Here is a 21,187-nt window from a genome sequence, read left to right on the forward strand (position 1 = left end):
AGAAAAAGGTAACAAAAGTAATTATATTTATTTTACTGTTATTTATTTATTGTGTATTTATTTAATATACAATATAATGTTATTATTAGAAATAATAAAAATAAATTTTTCATAAACTTGTTATAAATCCTGAGAGGATGTTAAGACGACATCCCACACTCCCGGTAAGGGATACGACAAGTATAAAAGCCTATAAGGTTTTTAAACAAAATAAATTATAACACTCATTATAATATTATGATATGATATATATAATTATTTAAACATGTCTAATATTATATATATCATATTATTACCATAAAATTATACAAATACATACATTTATTTTTTTGAACACCAACGGTCATAAATGGTAAAAAACGGCTAGTTTTGCCTTATAAATATGATCTCACAAACACATTCAATCACTACAACTTTCTCTTCATCTCTAAAAATTATTCTTCATCAAATTTTTCGAAGAAAAAAGAAGATGGCTTTCTCAAAGTTATTTTAATTATTTTGGTTATCATACTCACGAGTCTTGTATTTATCGGAGAATATCCTCCTCGTGCGTTTTCTTTATTTTTACAAATGATTGTACTTGTTGTTTATCCGTTACTTTGTATTGCAATATTTATTAACTAATAAAATGCATCGTAATTTTTTTAGTACCACCATGTCAAATTTAACAAAGCTCGAATTTGTTGCGCTCGACATCACGGGAAAGAATTATATGCCATGGACTCTCGATGTAGAAATGCATCTTGAGTCATTGGGTCTAAGCGAGACTATTAAAGAAAATGGCATATGTACATCACAAGAAAAGGCAAGAGCCATGATATTTTTACGTCGACATCTCGACGAGGGATTAAAATGTGAATATCTGACTGAAAAAAATCTCATGGCTTTGTGGAAAGGATTGAAAGAAAGATTTGAACATATAAGGGAAGTTATACTTCCGACCGCCCGTGATGAATGGAATATGTTAAGATTCCAAGTTTTTAAGAAAGTCAGTGATTATAATTCAGCGATGTATCGAATAATCTCGTAGCTAAAATTTTGTGGACATGAGGTCACAGAATCTGAGATGCTTGAAAAAACATTTTCCACGTTTCATGTATCAAATATTACTCTACAACAACAATATAGAGTACGTGGATTTGCGAGATATTCTGAGCTCATCGCCTGTCTTCTTGTGGCGGAAAAAAACAACGAGCTATTAATGAGAAATCATCAGTCCCGACCCACTGGATCAACAGCATTTCCAGAAGTAAATGCTGTAAGTAAAAATGAATTTAAACCTCGGAACCAAAATCAAATTCAAAAACAATATTTTGGTCGAGGTCGAGGTCGTGGACGTGGACGTGGACGTGGAATTGGTCGTAGTCGTGGACGCGGCCGTGGTTTTGAAAATAATAGAGATAGTTATTTTTATAACTCATCTCAAAAGAGCGTCCCAAACCATCCACAGAAAAGGCATCATGAGAATACAAGTGTTAATGAAAATCACTCAAAAAGATATGAAAGTTCTTGTTACAGATGTGGTACTCCAGGACATTGGTCCAAAGTTTGTCGAGCCCCTGAGCACCTTTGTAAACTTTATAAAGAATCATTAAAGGGGAAAGAAAAGGAGACCAACTTCACTGAACGCAGTGACCGTTTGAGTTATTCAACTCATTTTGATGCTGGTGATTTTATGAATGATTTCTCTGGAAATGATCAACATGTTGGTGGGATAGAAATGAACAATTTTGATGCTACAGATTTTCTCAATGATTTCTCTGAAAATGAACAATATAATGGTAGAATATAAATGTACAATAATTTATTTTTCATGTATTCATAGAATAATGTTTTATTGTATAATTATGATATGTGTTATATTTAAATATATATTGCCAGTAATTTATTTCATTGCATATTTTTTTGAAGTTCAAATATGGAAAATGCTATGAGCAAAACTGAAGTTTGCATACCCGATAGTGGTACAACGCACACTATCCTCCAAGATAAAAGATATTTCTTGGAACTAAAACCAACAAAAACAACGGTGAATACAATATCAGGTCCTGTAGACTTGATTAAAGGATGTGGTAAAGCACAATTTTTGTTACCTAATGGTACAAAATTTTTTATCAATGATGCTTTATATTCACCACAATCGAAAAGAAATTTGTCGAGTTTTAATGATATATATTCCCATGGGTATGATACTCAAACAATGAATGAAGGGAATGAGAAATATATGTGCCTTATCACATATAAATCAGGAAAGAAATATGTGATTGAAAAACTACCAATGCTCCCTACTGGATTGCATTATACACATATAAGTCCCATTGAATCAAACATGGTAGTTGATAATTCTTCGATATTAACCAATTGGCATGATCGATTGGGACATCCTGGTTCAACAATGATGCGAAAAATTATAGAAAATACACGTGGTCATCCACTGAAAGACCATAAGATCTTTCAGAATAATAAGTTTCAATGTAAATCATGTTCTCTTGGAAAACTTATTATAAGACCATCACTAGTCAAAATCCAAACTGAATCACCAATGTTTCTTGAACGTATTCAGGGTGATATTTGTGGACCAATCCATCCACCATGTGGACCATTCAGATACTCTATGGTATTGATTAATGCCTCCAGCAGATGGTCATATGTATGTTTATTGTCAACTCGAAATGTTGCATTTGCAAGATTACTTGCTCAAATAATAAAATTGAGGAATCAATTTCCCGATTATACAATCAAGAAAATTAGACTTGATAATGCTGGTGAATTTACTTCCCAAACTTTCAATGATTATTGTATGTCTATGAGAATCATTTTCGAGCATCCTGTTGCTCATGTACATACACAGAATGGATTGGCTGAATCATTGATTAAACGTGATGATCACAAAATCCTGTCAAAATAGAGAAACATGATGATTGGCCAGTCGGTTCCAAGGATAAAAATCCTCGAAAAAGAAAATTCATAGAGAAACATGATGATCACAAAATAGAGAATGTTGTTCCTGAAGAAACACATGATGATGAAAATGTTCTGTCAGAACCACAAACTGACGAGAATCATGAAATCTCTATCAATTACATTAATACTGGAAAAATATGGAACCGAAAAGATATAGATGAAATTGATGATATATTTTCTTATAATGTGGCAATCGACATCATAAATGATAATGAAGATCATGAACCAAAATCTTTTGGTGAATGTAAAAATCGGCTGGATTGGATAAAATGGAAAGATGTCATCCAGGTTGAATTAGATTCGCTAAATAAACGTAATGTTTTTTGACCTATAGTCCTTACACCTGAAGGTGTAAAACCTGTTGGATACAAATGAGTTTTTATTCGAAAGCGAAATGAGAAAAATGAAATAGTAAGATATAAAGCTCGACTTGTTACACAAGGTTTTTCTCAAAGACCTGAAATTGATTATGAAGAAACGTATTCTCCTGTGATGGATGCAATTACGTTTCGGTATTTGATTAGCTTGGCGGTATCTGAAAATTTAGAAATGCGTCTTATGGATGTTGTTACAGCTTACTTATATGGATCACTTGATAGTAATATATATATGAAATTCCCTGAAGGATTTAAGATGCCTGAAGCACAAAGTTCAAAACCCAGGGAATGTTATTCTGTGAAATTACAAAGATCATTATATGGGTTAAAGCAATCAGGTCTAATGTGGTATAATCGACTAAGTGATCACTTGATGAAAAAGGGATATGTAAATAATTCAATATGCCCTTGTGTTTTCATTAAGAAAACAACATCCGGATGCGAAATTATTGTTGTATATGTTGATGATTTAAACATCATTGGAACGAATAAGGAAATTCAAGAAGTTGTGTCATACTTGAAGGAAGAATTTGAAATGAAGGATCTTGGAAAAACCAAGTATTGTCTGGGTTTACAAATTGAACAAAAAGAATGTGAAATGTTTGTTCACCAGACAAATTATACAGAAAAGATCCTTAAACGTTTTAATATATAAAGCAAATCCTTTAAGTACTCCAATGGTTGTTAGATCATTAAACATAGAAAAAGATCCATTCCGTCCATGTGAAGATGATGAAGATATTCTTGGTCCAGAAGTACCATATCTAAGTGCTATCGGTGCCCTTATATACCTTACAAATTGTACAAGGTCTGATATATCTTTTGCCGTGAATCTGTTGGCAAGATTTAGCACATATTCAACAAAGAGACACTGGAACGGAATTAAACATATATTCCGTTATCTACGAGGAACGACAGACTTGGGACTTTTGTATTCAAAAGATGTTAATCCAAGTATAATTGGTTATGCTGATGCTGGATACTTATCTGATCCACACAAGGCACGTTCCCAAACTGGATATGTATTTACTCGTGGAGGCACTGCAATATCTTGGCGTTCACTGAAACAAACGCTCGTAACAACTTCATCAAATTATGCCGAGATTATTGCACTACATGAAGCAAGTCGTGAATGTGTGTGGTTAAAATCAATGACCCAACATATCCAAATTTCATGCGGATTATCATTCGATGAGAAGCCTGTGATACTATATGAAGATAATGCTGCATGTGTTGCTCAAATGAAAGAAGGATACATAAAAAGCGACAGAACTAAACATATTCCTCCTAAGTTCTTCGCATTCACCAAGGAGCTTGAGAAGAATAAATGTATTGATGTTCGTCACATTCAATCAAGTGAAAACTCATCAGATCTCTTCACAAAGGCACTTCCTACGTCAATATTCAGAAAGCACATATATAATATTGGGATGCGCAATCTACGAAATTTGTGAAGAATTGTTCATGTCAACATCATGGGGAGTTTACGTGACTGCACTCTTTTTCTCTTACTATGGTTTTTATCCCAATGGGTTTTTCCAAGTAAGGTTTTTAACGAGGCAGTACAAAACACGTAATGAAGACATCATCGTATCATGATCATCATCACAAGGGGGAGTGTTGAAAATAAATAATCTGAATATTGAAAAGTAATAGTTGAATATTTGAATGTTGAAAATAAGAGTTGTAAAGTTAGAAATTTGTGTGTGATGATGTAGGTAATGATGTATTTTATTTTTTGGATTATGTGTAATGGAACTCTATAAATAGATCTCTCATTCGTGAATCAAATCACAATTGAGTAGAGAGAAAAATATTATAAAGTATGTAGTTTGGTAAATTTTGAGAGTTTGAGATTTTTACTTTTTACCATAAATTTTTACTTTTTTACAACAAATTTATCGAATATTAATTTATAAAGATTTTATTGTATACGTCTTTTTATATAAATTTTAATTGGTTTATGTCCACGGTGGCAAAATGAAATTAGCACGTGACTTTGTCACAAAAGTAGACTGAACCTAATTGTGCTCTGGTGGGCCAGGCGTTCATTTTGCTTTTCGATAAATTCGATTCAATAAATTCTATAATTGAAAAAAATGATAAATAATCCATTAAATCGGTTATTTCCGGTCCACCCAAAATTATACTCGCTCGTAATTAGTTCTAACTAATTAATACCTGTCATTTCGCTAGTTACTCATTTCTGTTTATACTTACTTAAATCATAAATCGAATATGAGATCTTCATAATTATATATATATATATATACATATATTTATATATATATATATATATATATATATATATATATATATAAATATATGATGAGATGTGAGCGGGCGCTCCTTAGCTCCTTCTCTGATTATTAAATATAAATGACTATTATTTCAGGTGATTTGCATGACTCTCCAACTTGTCTTTCTAATAAAATCCCTCGATCCCCAATCCCATCTCCATTAAAAGAAGAATCAACACTGAAAATTTGAAGAGAAAAATGAGTTGCTCCAAATTCTCCATCGCTGATGTTGTAGTTTTATTCTCGATATTCTTTGCATTAACCCTTTTTCTTCTATTTTCTATTATCAAACCCTCAGCCTACAGATCACTCCCAAACACAAATTTGGTACGTGATTTAACTGTCCCGTTGTTCTCGGATTCGTCTGTTTACAGAGAATTAATCTATATGTATACGTACTTTTCTTGAAACTTTTGCAGGAAATCTTGAAAGATGATCTGCAAATAGCCCTGGAAAATGCAGCAATGCCAAACAAGAATTTGATTATCGCCATTATCAACAAAGCTTACGTCGAGCCTCACGAGAACGAGTATCCGTCGATGTTCGATATTTTTCTGGAGAGTTTATGGGAGGGAGAAGGAACAAGAGAGCTGTTGGATCATTTACTTGTGGTGGCTGTGGACAAGACAGCGTATGAGAGGGGTGAGTCCGCGGCCTGACACTGTTACAGCTGCTGGTGACGGAGCGGCGATGATTTCTCCGCAGAGCAGCTCATGTCGAAGTCTTTCATAGAGCTGATGTGGGAGACTAGTTTCTACTAAAGTCCCAAGAAACGGCACAACTTCATCTTCACGGTATTCCTGCTCCTTCAATTTATTAGCATTTGCCATTCGAATTTTTTTCTCAAATTTAAGATTTAATTTGATTTTAAAATATACAATTGCTCATGCTCTTCTTATTTTCCTTCTTTTATTTAGGTTTAGATCTTATTTGTTAGTAGTTACTTCTATAATTTGCGGGGCTTATTAAATTTTGGTGGGACTATTCATATTTATTTTAATTAAAAATTATCTAAAAATGCGTAACCTTTTTGTTATCTTTCACTTTTTATGGTCTTTATATTGCTTATATTCTATGTATATTATTGTCGACTCTTAATTCGTTTAATTAATTATTGTACGTGGAAACGAACATCAAAGTTGGTTTTAGATTAAATAGCATACTAAATAGTGCGACTAATTAAAACTTTGGTACCTTCTATAAGAAAAAAAAATGCCACTAACTAAAAATGCTTGTAAATTTAAATTTCCTATATTTTTTTTTTCTCTCTTATTTCATTGTATTTACTTTAATTCGTCGTTCACCTTATATTTTCTGCACGCACATTACGACGACAAAAAATGGACAATAAATAATTTTTTCGCGTCCAAAATTTGTTAAGTAAATTGTAAAATATCCGAGTGTACATGATGCCTATCTAGCAAGATGATTATTTATTCTTGTTTGTATGGAAGGACACGGATGTGCTATGGCTAAGGAATCCACTCACAAGACTCAGCATGAACGAAAACCAGCTGGACTTGCAAATAAGCACAGATTCATACAATGGCAATTCATCCTCTGAACTCAACAACATCAACACAGGATTTTACTACGTACGATCGAACAACCGGACTATATCGTTATTCGAAATATGGTACGACATGAGGAAGAACTCAACCGGGATGAAAGAACAAGATGTTTTGGAGCAATTAGTGCTTCATGGCGTTCTCGATCAATTAGGTCTCATGCCAAGATTTCTTGATACATTATACTTCAGTGGATTCTGCAGTGATAGCAAAGATGTTACCGTGGTCATTACGGTTCATGCCAATTGTTGTCGCACGATCGGAGCGAAGATGGTCGATTTGAAGGCCGTTTTGAGAGACTGGAAAGGGTTCAAGAACAACGAGAACAGTAATAATAGTTCTAATTTTCGATGGACGAATCATTCCTCATGTGTAAATTCATGGAAGTGAGTGACCGAACATTACGTGGGATTTAGCATTAGGTAGTTTGTGAAATACATAATGTACATTCGAAATTTTTTGTTGCCATCTGACATACTTTTAGGTAGTTTGTGAAATACATAATCTACATTCGAAATTTTTTGTTGCCATCTGACATACTTTTTACAACTTAAAAAGTTGATTAATAACTGAAATTGTTGATTCCGTGCGAGTGTTAGTCATTGTTATACAAGCATATGAGATTGTATGTATATGCGGTATTGAAATACAGTAATTGAGCTAATTTTAGTATTGTCACACAAAAGTAGCATATTTTTAAGTTCCTATTGCATTCGGGGTGTGTTTGCAATCAGTAAGAACAAATTTCTATTGATGTTTGTTTTAGGAAGTGTTTGGAATCACTAAGAAAAAATTGATTTTCACTTTTGACTTAAATCAGTTTTTGGAATTTTTTTTTTTTTTTTAATCTTCGGGATGTGCTTATGTTTTTTGTTTTTGTTTTTGTTTGTTTTTTTTTTATCAATTTAATTAAAAATTTCAAAGTTAGTCTAATGTTAATTTCGATTTTTCAAAATGATTGATATTCTGATAAATAAATAATTTTTTTTCTAGATTAGAGCTACGTTATGTAAAGATTATTTTTATTATTTTATAAAAAAACTAATATGAAAATCACATATTTATTAATAACTCTACCTTAAAAAAACTCAGCATAAACTTTCATTTTCATACCCTTCTCACTTTTGATTTTTCACATTTTTGTATAATTAATAATGAGTAGGTATTTTGTGAGACGATCTTACGAATCTTTATTTATGAGACGGGTCAACCCTACCGATATTCACAATAAAAAGTAATACACTTAGCATAAAAAGTCATACTTTTTCATAGATGACCCAAATAAGATATATATCTCAGAAAATACAAACAGTAAGACCGTCTCACAAATTTTTTTGTCATTAATAAATTTAATTATTTTTTTTAAAATTATAATCTTTTGCATACACTCGTAGACTTTATGCTTAGACGTATTTCGAATATATTTTTATTCAATATCAGCAATTAAATTGTAGAGAAATATAATAAACTGCTCGTAGATTTTTATAATTATTTTATTTTTTACAAACCCTTCATTTGAATTCAATATTTTTTTAGCTTCACGCATTTAGGTGATTGTGATTTTGAATTCGCAGAAGTGCAGAAATGGCGACGCTAAGGAATCTGAAGATAAAGACCTCAACGTGCAAGAGAATAGTGAAGGAACTTCACTCTTACGAGAAAGAGGTGGAAAGAGAGGCCGCGAAAACTGCTGATATGAAGGCCAACGCCGCCGATCCTTTTGACATCAAGCAGCAGGTCAGTTCTGGCACGCTTCATGCTGTTTAATTGTTGGGATGTAAGTGTGAGATGGTGAATTCCAAATTTGTTTTGAGCTGTAATACTGATCCACGACCGGGGACCTGCAATGCGAGCATTCAACCACTCAAATTGACCCGAAAAAGAAATAATAAAGTCGGCTTTGAGTTGTCTTGCTAAATTGCTTGATTGTTCTGTTTTGTAATGTCGGATCAATTAGGATGCTATCATGTTATTCTAGTCTATGGGTTCCGCCTTCCTTCATTTACATTTGTACCTATGTGAGCATGTGAGGTCTGTTTTAAGGACTTGTTTCGTGGTTGGGTTCTCAATTCCAATAATTTCGATATCATTATGCATCTGGGATGGTTGTCATTTCCAGATTTAAAATTGCTATTTCCAGTTATTTCGTTTGATGTAGACAAGAAATGTGAAGGTCCATCGGTGCCTTGGGTTGTTGAGACTAAACAAGAAGGTAATTGGAGTTAGCTCACTAGCCAAGGGATTATAAATGCAATGTGCACAAAGTTTAGAGTAGGAAATCTAGTACTTACTCGAGCATGAAATTGCATTCTGCATTTCTCTGTGATTTTCTTTGTACATCGAATGATCATAGTGTCTATTTTGTGCTAGATGAAGGTAATTTTTGAAGATTAGAACTAATATGGGGTGTCTTCATAAAATACAATTTGAAGATATACATGTTCATGTGGGTTTGTCATCGATGAAGAAGTCCTAATTAGGATTATTGATTGTATTTTTGTGGCCTCTTGGATTGTTTCAAAATTATTTGATATTACTTTAAAGGATTGTGTATGTTTACTTGTGGAGGTAAACGATGGATAGGATTACAATGCAGCAGATTTAAATAGAAGTTTGCACTCACAATTCATATTTTACAAGTATGGCAGTTTATTGAAAATGTCATAGTTGAGGCAGTTAAGATTCTAAGAACTTTGATGTCTGTTGAGTTTAGTTTTGTATGATTTTTTAGGGTGAAGACGGGAAAGGTGGGTGTGGAGGAGAAAAAAGAAATTTATGAGTATAATTTTTGTTACTGTTCGTGTCGAATCTTGGGCGAATGGTATTTGACCCTTCTGACTAGCTAGTTGTAGCAATAAGTCATGGTGATTAAAATAAAAAGAAAGACTACATATAAATCCATGCCTTATGCAGGGTGCACGGGACTCAATCAAGTTAGTCAGGTGTCTGAATTATGAATTGTGGAGGTGTTCCTTGACAGAAATTGTGGTTCTTCTGGCTAGACAAGTCTTGAAGTGATCACATCTTTTCCTGTTTACTTATTTTTAAAAAATAATGATTGAAAACTTCCTTTTCTTGATGTATTTAATTCAGGAAAATGTTCTGGCTGAGTCCAGGATGATGATACCAGATTGCCACAAGCGCCTGGAGGCTGCTCTAACTGACCTGAAAGGATTTCTGGTGAGTTGTAATTTTTATTTTATTTTATTTTATTTAAAACATTTTTTTGTTCTTTTCTTGATACTCTTAATTGTTCCTCCTCCACCTTAGTCAACATCATGAGGAAGCAGTCTTGCATCTTAAAAGTCAATACATGTGCAAGTGATTGAAGTTAACTAGGAGTCTAGGAGTTTACTTGACAGTAGGCTCTTACTAAGTGACCAAGGATTTTTGTTGCCATCCTTGTACGATAGGTTTTCAAAATTTTAATCAAAGTCGATAGCTAGTTTGCATTTGTTTTACAGACCATCCTGTATCAAATGATTTTATTTTCCTGGTTTAAATTCTTTTGGTATTGTACAAAAACAAAGATAGGGTAAAAAGATAGCTTGGTGATATGTGTTTCTTTTTACCTCACCTCTCACTGTTCCCGGGGTGTCTCAGACTTTTAAAATTAATCATATCGTGTCTTTGTTTGAGTTTTTGTGATTAATGTTTGTTAAGATTGAGACTTAAATCTAATTCCACTTCAAAAGCTAGTCACATTGGCTGAATTAAGTTCTTGAGAGTTGTATATATAAATTTGAACAATTATCTTCCCTTGAGCTAGATTTGGGGTGAAGTTAGACTCAATTCTCAATCTTAACATGATATAAAAGTCCAGGTTCACTGCTATGTGTTGGATTACCCTTGAGCCACCTAGCTAATGTTTTGTAAAATTCACGTACCAGTTGTTCATTCCTGGACGTGAGTGCAGTGTGCTAGATGTCTCACATTGACTGAATTAATTTATATATCAATGCTTTAAATGGTGGGAGGATGTGGTGGGGCGGTCACTAGACGGTTGTTTTTAAGCAAATTTTTATGAGTAATTATATATAATCATGCAATGTAGTTACAAATACTCATAATTTTTTATGTAATATATGTAATTAAATAATGTTTATGCATAAAAAACTTCTTATAACATAATACAATATAGACAAAGTACAAATAAATATATAAATATAAACTAGCAAGATAATTAAGCTGGTGGCCGGTGACATCAGCAGTTGGAAACGATTTGAGGCAGGTTTTGGTTGATGGTGGAGTACACTTGAAACCAAAAATAAATACAAAAGAGATTGAGATGTATTTTTATTATATCTAAAGTTTTTGAATTGATTGATTTTGACCGATTTTAAAATTATTTGACTTTAACAGTTGACTAGGATTTTAAAATCATTGACCATCTCGGTCGTCCGATAGTCTCGGACCGCCTATATAGACCCCCTTAGACCTCGACCGCGATTTAGAATACTAATATATATGGGCGCTTAAGCGGCCGCTTCGACCATCATTTAAAACACTGGTATATATGGACGTGACCAATTCTCACTTTTGAGCTAGTTTTTAGGGTAAAGTTACGACAGATCCATATTCTTAACGATATTTATTAGTTGAACTTTGCTCCAGAATGTTCAAGTGATTGAAGTTAACTTGGGTTTATTGCTGTGAGAGCCCATTTCCCTCAAAGCCCAAATGAACCCCAAGCCCGGCCCAATTTGATTAAGTTAAAAAAAAAAAAAAGAAAAATGAAATGATAATCATCTTCTTCTCTCTCCATCGGCAGAAAGCTGCGTTCCCTTTCTCTTTTCATTTTCAAAATTTTGTTCGTCGATTGTGGCCGCTCCGTTTGTCTAAAAATTAAACTAAATACATATTCGGAATCCTCTCGACGATAGCTATCCATTGATACCAAAATTTCGCAGAAAACTCGCGACTCTCGGAAACCCGTCGGAAACCCGCCGCCTGTTTTTCGCCGGAAAAGTTGAAAGAAATCTCGGGTTATCCTAGGTGAAGCTTGAATCTGAAGTTTTGAGTAATATTCGAAATTTCAGAGGTATAATTATGATTTTAGGGTTTCGAATTTTGGGGATTTTAATTCAATTGAGTTCCAATAAATTAATATATATTGGATTATTGATTGTAGGTGCTATATCGGAGCCGATTGGAGGTATTAAGCTAATTTTCGAAATTTAATTAGATAATATTTCGAATTTAGCCTATTAATTTGGGAATTTGTGATTTTTGAAATGTTAAATCGTTATTGGGATGCGTTTATAGCATTAGAAATAGAAAATGAAAATTTTGGAAATTCCTAGAAAATATCGAAAATTTCAGATTCGGTACGATTGAATTTTCGAAATTTCAAGTTGTCCGGTATTGAGATATTTAAGTTAAATAAATCGCTATATTTGACTTTGCTATGAGTTTTAGGAATTTTAAAGCCTAAATTATGGATTTTTGGAATTTTAGGCTAAATTAGTGAATATTGGAATAATAAATTGAAGTTGATATGAAATGTATTATTTGCCACAGGATTGGATTATTCGAGAAATCCTTAAGAAATTCCGTGGTAAATTAAGGGTTCAGTTGAGGTACGCATGAACTGTTTTATTATGACGTCTATAGTGATGTGAAATGACGTTAAGTATTATGTATGAGTTGTGGCGTGCTTTATGTGCTTTGTGAATAACGTGATTGCATTCACGCATTTATTTGAGTTGATCTCATTAGTGCATAGCATTTCGAGCCTTGACTCCGTTGATTGCTATTGTTACTGATCTATCGAGTTGTAGCGTCATCGATGGAGTGGGTGGGTAGGATTAGCACTCCTGATGACTTGCATGAGGACTGAGCGGGTCGCACCCGTACCCTCGATGCTACGTGCATGGATGAGCGGCGGCATGTTATTACGTTGCTGCAGTCCTGGCACGGGTGGCCACTGTTACTGTTGCTGATGCGTTTCATTTGGACTCCGCTTTGGTATCCATTATTTTGTTGTTGCCTTTCACGCATTGCATTACATTGCATTGCATCACATTGTACTTGATTTTATTTCATGTCAGTTATATTTGTCGTAATATTACTGGTTCGTCGTACTGGGGCCCGACCCCTCGTTTCTTTTTATGCTGTGGTTGTTTTTGATGCCATAGCAGGTTATTCAGGAGGATTTGACGCGTCTGGTGGAGCGTCAGGTAGTGGTGCCCAGTCGTCGAGTCGTGGTTGAGAGTTCCCAGATATATATATATACTATATTCTGGAGTCATACATTTACCGGGGAGATGCCCCGTGTAGCTGTACTGTTATTTTTACGATGTTTTGAATTGATAGTTGTGTGATCGAGCCTTGCCGGCTCTGCATGTGTTTAGTCCTGGCCAGTGCGGCTATAGGTTTGTGAATTGATGTTATGACTTTATTTCGAGTATATAAATGTTGTTGTGATATTTTGATATTTTTGGGATGTCCTATTTACGAATAGGTCATGCCGAAATTTCTGTAGGCCCAAAATGAGAAAATTTTAATCGCTTTCGCTGTTTACATTAATAAATCCTGATTGTTTGGTCATTAAATATTAATCAGGAGCACGGGCCTCCACAGTTGGTATCAGAGCGTAACTGGGATATGCTCGAATTAGAGTCTAGGGCACTTGAGTCTAGACACAAATAACATGATTGTGCATGTGTTTGACTATTTGCTCTTATTTGAATTATTTGGTATGATTTGATTGAATTTACCTGCATTAGAATGACTAGCTGATTAGGCATGGTATGTAGTTTAAAAAAAAATTGCCTATAAATTTCTTTTACCTGTTATCTGCCTGTGGATTTAATCCTCGTGTCTGGTAGAATGGCACCTGGAGGAAGAGGTAGAAAAGGAAAAGAAATAGCACAAGAATCTGAGGCGCAAAATGTTCGAGGACTTGCAGATATCATTAGAGGTAGACGTGGTCGACCTCGAGGACAAGTCGCTCAAAATGTTGAAGAAGAAGTTAACCAAGAACCTCCTCGACCTGAAAGACCTGGAGCTAGACAGGTAGCGATTGAGCAAGAAGTGGAACAACTGACACAGAAAGTTGGAGGAATGCAGTTAATAATTTCTCAGTTCCAAGAACTACGTCCTTCAAAATTCTTTGGCAACGAGAGCGGAGAAAAAGCAGCAAGCTGGCTGAAAAGTATAAATCATCTATTTAATTTGTTGGAGTATTCCCAAGATATTAAATTGAAGCTTGCCATCTACCAACTTAAAGATCGAGCACAACTCTGGTGGGAAGCCACAGAAGAAGCAATGAAGGACTCTGGTGAAAGTATTACTTGGGATGCTTTTCGTGCTCACTTTACCCAGGAATATGCACCGCTATCATATTATGCTGCTAAAGAAGAAGAGTTCAATCAGTTGGTACAGGGCAACAAATCAGTGGTGGAATATGCTTCACAGTTTTCTGCTCTTTTGCCCTATGTTCCACATGTTGCCAGGAATGATCAGGCTAAACTATCACGTTTTCTGCATGGGTTGCAGCGGACTGTTCATACGTTGGTGATGACTGGATCGCCTAATACGTATATTCAAGCAGTGGAAAAGGCGAAGAAAATTGAAGCAAGTTTGCTTAGAGGAGATCCCCAGCCAGGTCCATCATCTGTTTCTCAGGGATCTGGGAGTAGTATGTCAATGCCAGTGGATTTACCTCCATATCAGCCTGTACAGTCATACCAACAACCCAAACAGCAGAGGTACAAGGCAAAAGGAAAGCAATTCAAGAAAAAGTCTCAATCCAGCTCCTCCAGTTCAGGCAGTGCACGAGGGGGAGGTTCTGTTGGGTCGTCTAGCACTGTGCATTGTGACCGATGTGGTGGTCGACATTTTAGTTCCCAATGTGTAGGAGTTCAGGGGTCTTGTTACGTTTGTGGTCAAGTTGGACATTTCGCCAGAGTATGTCCTAATGCACAAAGACAGCAATTTCAGCCACAACAGTCTGGACAAGTTCCCCGAGTACCAGCTTTCCAGCCACATGCTCCTGCACAGTCATTTCAGCAATCTGGTTATCCACCGCCTAGAGGTCCTCCTCAGCAACAATTTACAGTGCCACAACAGGCTAGAGTCCATGCATTGACTCAAGACCAGGCTCAGGATGCACCAGGAGGAGTGATTGCAGGTATTTGTTATGTTTTTGACTATCCTGCACGCATATTGATAGACACAGGAGCATCTCATTCATTTTTATCTGCCGCATTTGTTGATGAGCATGAGATTGCTACTATTCCTTTGTTGGATACTGTGTCAGTTGCTACTCCTGCCGGTGTATACTTGATGTCCCATGAGATAGTTTTGAACTGTGTGATTAGATTTGAGGATAATATTATGATAACTAATCTAATCAAATTAGCTATGTCTGATTTCGACTGTATCCTCGGTATGGATATATTGACGAATTATCGAGCTACTGTGGATTGTTTCCATGGAGTTGTCAGATTTAGACCGTATTATGGCAGCAAATGGAATTTTTATGGTTATGATTCACAGTCTCGAATTCCATTAGTATCTGCAATGGAAATGTTCAGGTTGTTGTCAATCGGCAATGAAGGATTTTTTATCTATGCTCTTGATGCAACACGGGAAGAACGATTGAAAGTTTCAGACATTCCCGTTGTCAAGGATTTTCCAGATGTATTTCCTGATGAGATTCCAGGTTTTCCACCTCAAAGGGAAATAGATCTTAGCATTGAATTGATGCCGGGGACAAATCCTATTTCTAGAGCACCATATCGTTTAGCTCCAACAGAATTGAAAGAACTCAAGGAACAGCTACAAGATTTACTGGAGAAAGGCTATATCAGGCCCAGTATGTCACCTTGGGGAGCTCCAGTATTGTTTGTAAAGAAGAAAGACGGAACGATGAGAATGTGCGTCGATTATCGGCAGTTGAACCGGGCTACTGTGAAGAATAAGTATCCTCTGCCGCGTATTGACGACTTGTTTGATCAGTTGCAGGGTACTTCTGTGTATTCCAAGATTGATCTTCGTTCCGGATACCATCAGCTCAGAGTCCGAGAGGAAGATGTTCCTAAAACAGCATTTCGGACACGTTATGGACACTATGAATTCCTAGTCGTGCCGTTTGGTTTGACTAATGCTCCAGCGGTTTTTATGGATTTAATGAATCGTGTATTTCGGGAATTCATAGATAAATTTGTTATCGTTTTCATTGATGACATCTTGATTTATTCTAAGTCAAAAACAGAGCACAAAGAACATTTGAAATTAGTTCTCCAAACACTCAGAGAAGCGCAATTGTACGCCAAATTTTCTAAGTGTGAGTTCTGGTTGGACAGAGTTTTATTTTTAGGCCATGTTATATCTGCACAAGGAGTATCTGTTGATCCTAATAAAGTTGAAGCTGTTATCAATTGGCCTAAACCAACCAATGTGTCTGAGATTCGAAGCTTTTTGGGATTAGCTGGGTACTATAGGCGTTTCATTGAAGGATTTTCTAGAATAGCTAGACCTATGACCCAGTTGACACAGAAAGATCGACGTTTTGTATGGACTGCAGAATGTGAGTCTAGTTTTCGGACTTTAAAAGAAAAGTTGACCACATCTCCAGTGCTAGCTTTGCCTTCAGGCTCAGGTGGATTTGTTGTCTGTACAGATGCTTCTTTAAATGGACTGGGTTGTGTTTTGATGCAAAATGGGCGAGTGATTGCGTATGCTTCTCGTCAATTGAAGTCACATGAGACTCGATATCCAGTTCATGATTTGGAGTTAGCTGCCATTGTGTTTGCATTGAAGATATGGCGTCATTATCTGTACGGAGAACAGTTTGTGATTTATTCTGATCACAAGAGTCTGAAGTATCTTTTTACACAGTCTGACTTGAACATGAGACAGCGTCGATGGTTGGAATTACTTAAAGACTTTGATTGTGAGATTCAGTACCAACCAGGGCGAATGAATCAAGTTGCAGATGCTCTGAGCAGAAAGGTTCAGCCTAAAATGTTGACATCTTTGACTATTTCAAAGATTCATGAGCATTTGGGAACTTCAGGATGGACTTATCAGTCTAAGGGCGACTACTTTATAGTTTCATCTATACAAGTTGAACCACAGATTGTTTCTAAAATCAAAGCAGCACAGAGAACTGATCCGCATGTTCATAGATTGAAAGAATTGACTCAGACAGGTCAATCAGAAAAGTTCAGTGTTGCTTCAGATGGATGTCTGCGCTATCAAGGTAGACTTGTGGTTCCGAATTTGATAGATTTGAAAGAATCTATACTTCGTGAAGCTCATTGTAGTCGACACAGTGTTCATCCTGGAATGAGAAAGATGTATCATATCTTGAAATCTCATTACTGGTGGGAAGGTATGAAGAAAGAGATTTCTGATTTTGTGGCTAGATGTTTGACGTGCCAACAGGTTAAAGCTGAGAGAATGAGACCTGGTGGTATGTTACATAGTCTTGAAGTACCACAGTGGAATTGGGAGCACATTGCTATGGATTTTGTGACACACCTACCTCGTTCTAATCGTGGTTGTGATGCGATTTGGGTGATTGTTGATAGATTGTCTAAATCAGCCCACTTTATTCCTTATGATCGTACTTGTACTTATAAGAAAATGGCGAAAATGTACATCGATCATGTGGTGAGATTGCATGGTGTGCCCGTAACCATAGTATCAGATCGTGATCCCAGGTTTGCTTCGAAGTTTTGGGGTAGTTTGCAATCAGCATTGGGTTCAAAGCTGGCGATGAGTACTGCATATCACCCACAGACAGATGGTCAGTCTGAAAGGACCATTCAGACACTCGAGGATATGTTGCGAGCAGTCGTGATGGATTTCAGGGGTGGTTGGCAGGAATCATTGTCACTTGTTGAGTTCTCTTACAATAACAGCTTCCAAGCAACCATCGGAATGGCACCATTTGAAGCTTTGTACGGTAGAAAGTGTAGATCTCCGATATGCTGGGAAGATGTAGGAGAAAGACAGATGTCAATGCCAGAATTTATTCAAGAAATGAAAGAGAAGGTTGAAATGATCAGGAAAAGAATGAAAGCAGCTCAGGATCGTCAAGCCAGTTATGCTAATAAAAGGCGTAGGCCTTTAGAAATTCAGGTTGGCGATCAGGTTTTCTTGAAAGTATCACCGTTTCGTGGTACTATGAGATTTGGGCGCAAAGGGAAACTAGCTCCGCGTTATATTGGTCCATATGCGATTGTTGAGAGGATTGGCACGTTGGCTTATCGTTTAGACTTGCCGCAGAGTTTGTCTGCGATACATGATGTGTTTCATGTATCTATGTTACGAAAGTACGAGCCGGATCCTTCTCATGTCTTGAGGACTGATGAGGTGGAGTTGGATAGTTCCCTTAGCTATGTTGAACATCCAGTGCAAATCCTTGATCGCAAAGAGAAGCAACTGAGGAATAAGACGATTCCACTGGTTATGGTGCAGTGGAGTAGACATGGGAGAGAAGAAGCTACATGGGAATTAGAGGCTAAGATGCGTCAGGAATGGCCTCATTTGTTTGAAAATGTAATAAATTATTCCATGTATTCTGATTTCCCTATGTACTATCAGTGGTAAATGTTTGTAAACCACTTTTGTATAACTATTGTGTATGCTAGATTTCGAGGACGAAATCTTTTATTAGTAGGGGAGAATGTGAGAGCCCATTTCCCTCAAAGCCCAAATGAACCCCAAGCCCGGCCCAATTTGATTAAGTTAAAAAAAAAAAAAAAAGAAAAATGAAATGATAATCATCTTCTTCTCTCTCCATCGGCAGAAAGCTGCGTTCCCTTTCTCTTTTCATTTTCAAAATTTTGTTCGTCGATTGTGGCCGCTCCGTTTGTCTAAAAATTAAACTAAATACATATTCGGAATCCTCTCGACGATAGCTATCCATTGATACCAAAATTTCGCAGAAAACTCGCGACTCTCGGAAACCCGTCGGAAACCCGCCGCCTGTTTTTCGCCGGAAAAGTTGAAAGAAATCTCGGGTTATCCTAGGTGAAGCTTGAATCTGAAGTTTTGAGTAATATTCGAAATTTCAGAGGTATAATTATGATTTTAGGGTTTCGAATTTTGGGGATTTTAATTCAATTGAGTTCCAATAAATTAATATATATTGGATTATTGATTGTAGGTGCTATATCGGAGCCGATTGGAGGTATTAAGCTAATTTTCGAAATTTAATTAGATAATATTTCGAATTTAGCCTATTAATTTGGGAATTTGTGATTTTTGAAATGTTAAATCGTTATTGGGATGCGTTTATAGCATTAGAAATAGAAAATGAAAATTTTGGAAATTCCTAGAAAATATCGAAAATTTCAGATTCGGTACGATTGAATTTTCGAAATTTCAAGTTGTCCGGTATTGAGATATTTAAGTTAAATAAATCGCTATATTTGACTTTGCTATGAGTTTTAGGAATTTTAAAGCCTAAATTATGGATTTTTGGAATTTTAGGCTAAATTAGTGAATATTGGAATAATAAATTGAAGTTGATATGAAATGTATTATTTGCCACAGGATTGGATTATTCGAGAAATCCTTAAGAAATTCCGTGGTAAATTAAGGGTTCAGTTGAGGTACGCATGAACTGTTTTATTATGACGTCTATAGTGATGTGAAATGACGTTAAGTATTATGTATGAGTTGTGGCGTGCTTTATGTGCTTTTGTGAATAACGTGATTGCATTCACGCATTTATTTGAGTTGATCTCATTAGTGCATAGCATTTCGAGCCTTGACTCCGTTGATTGCTATTGTTACTGATCTATCGAGTTGTAGCGTCATCGATGGAGTGGGTGGGTAGGATTAGCACTCCTGATGACTTGCATGAGGACTGAGCGGGTCGCACCCGTACCCTCGATGCTACGTGCATGGATGAGCGGCGGCATGTTATTACGTTGCTGCAGTCCTGGCACGGGTGGCCACTGTTACTGTTGCTGATGCGTTTCATTTGGACTCCGCTTTGGTATCCATTATTTTGTTGTTGCCTTTCACGCATTGCATTACATTGCATTGCATCACATTGTACTTGATTTTATTTCATGTCAGTTATATTTGTCGTAATATTACTGGTTCGTCGTACTGGGGCCCGACCCCTCGTTTCTTTTTATGCTGTGGTTGTTTTTGATGCCATAGCAGGTTATTCAGGAGGATTTGACGCGTCTGGTGGAGCGTCAGGTAGTGGTGCCCAGTCGTCGAGTCGTGGTTGAGAGTTCCCAGATATATATATATACTATATTCTGGAGTCATACATTTACCGGGGAGATGCCCCGTGTAGCTGTACTGTTATTTTTACGATGTTTTGAATTGATAGTTGTGTGATCGAGCCTTGCCGGCTCTGCATGTGTTTAGTCCTGGCCAGTGCGGCTATAGGTTTGTGAATTGATGTTATGACTTTATTTCGAGTATATAAATGTTGTTGTGATATTTTGATATTTTTGGGATGTCCTATTTACGAATAGGTCATGCCGAAATTTCTGTAGGCCCAAAATGAGAAAATTTTAATCGCTTTCGCTGTTTACATTAATAAATCCTGATTGTTTGGTCATTAAATATTAATCAGGAGCACGGGCCTCCACAGTTGCTACTAGGAAGTAATTGTGGTTTGATTCCCCAATTTATGTTATGCTTGGCGCAACGCCACCCCAAGTCTTCAACCTGTAGAATGCCAGATTTTCATTTCTTGAACTTGGTTCCAAACTTTAACACGAAACCTATTTCACAGGTTGAGCTCGAGGAGTCAGACCCAAAGGAAGCCCCCGAGATCCAAGATGCTCGAACTATCATTTCTGAGATCGAACACACATTCCAAACTCCAGAGGCTTAGATGGAAAGCTCGGTTTGCTTCTGTGTTATAGATTGATTTACATTGGGATTGAACCATAGCTTTCAACATTTGGATGAGCTCAATACTTCCTGCTTCATGTGTGTTTTTTTTAATAAAAAAACTCGTGTTGCATTCAAGCTTATCTGCAGTATTAAT

At 36.1% G+C, this 21,187-nt stretch overlaps 1 protein-coding gene and 1 pseudogene across 3 annotated transcripts; both read left to right on the forward strand.

The window, feature by feature from the left end:
• Nucleotides 1-5,783: 5,783 nt before the first annotated feature.
• LOC140828288 (uncharacterized protein At1g28695-like) lies at nt 5,784-7,613 on the forward strand (annotated as a pseudogene).
• Nucleotides 7,614-8,718: 1,105 nt separating this feature from the next.
• LOC140826668 (tubulin-folding cofactor A-like) lies at nt 8,719-21,168 on the forward strand. Of its 3 annotated transcripts, none has more exons than XM_073189162.1 (4): nt 8,719-8,946; nt 10,303-10,389; nt 12,730-12,788; nt 13,347-13,637. In XM_073189162.1, exons 1-4 carry the CDS (start codon nt 8,794-8,796, stop codon nt 13,366-13,368), a joined length of 321 nt encoding a protein of 106 aa, XP_073045263.1. In that variant the 5' UTR covers nt 8,719-8,793; the 3' UTR covers nt 13,369-13,637. The 3 variants fall into 3 exon arrangements, with proteins under 3 accessions (XP_073045263.1, XP_073045264.1, XP_073045262.1); XM_073189163.1 differs by having other exon boundaries at nt 13,350-13,637; XM_073189161.1 differs by lacking the exons at nt 12,730-12,788; nt 13,347-13,637 and adding an exon at nt 20,930-21,168 and having other exon boundaries at nt 8,722-8,946.
• The last annotated feature ends 19 nt before the right edge of the window (nt 21,169-21,187 follow it).

This window comes from Primulina eburnea, chromosome 3, assembly GCF_022965805.1.
Source record: "Primulina eburnea isolate SZY01 chromosome 3, ASM2296580v1, whole genome shotgun sequence".
Lineage (NCBI taxonomy): Eukaryota > Viridiplantae > Streptophyta > Magnoliopsida > Lamiales > Gesneriaceae > Primulina > Primulina eburnea.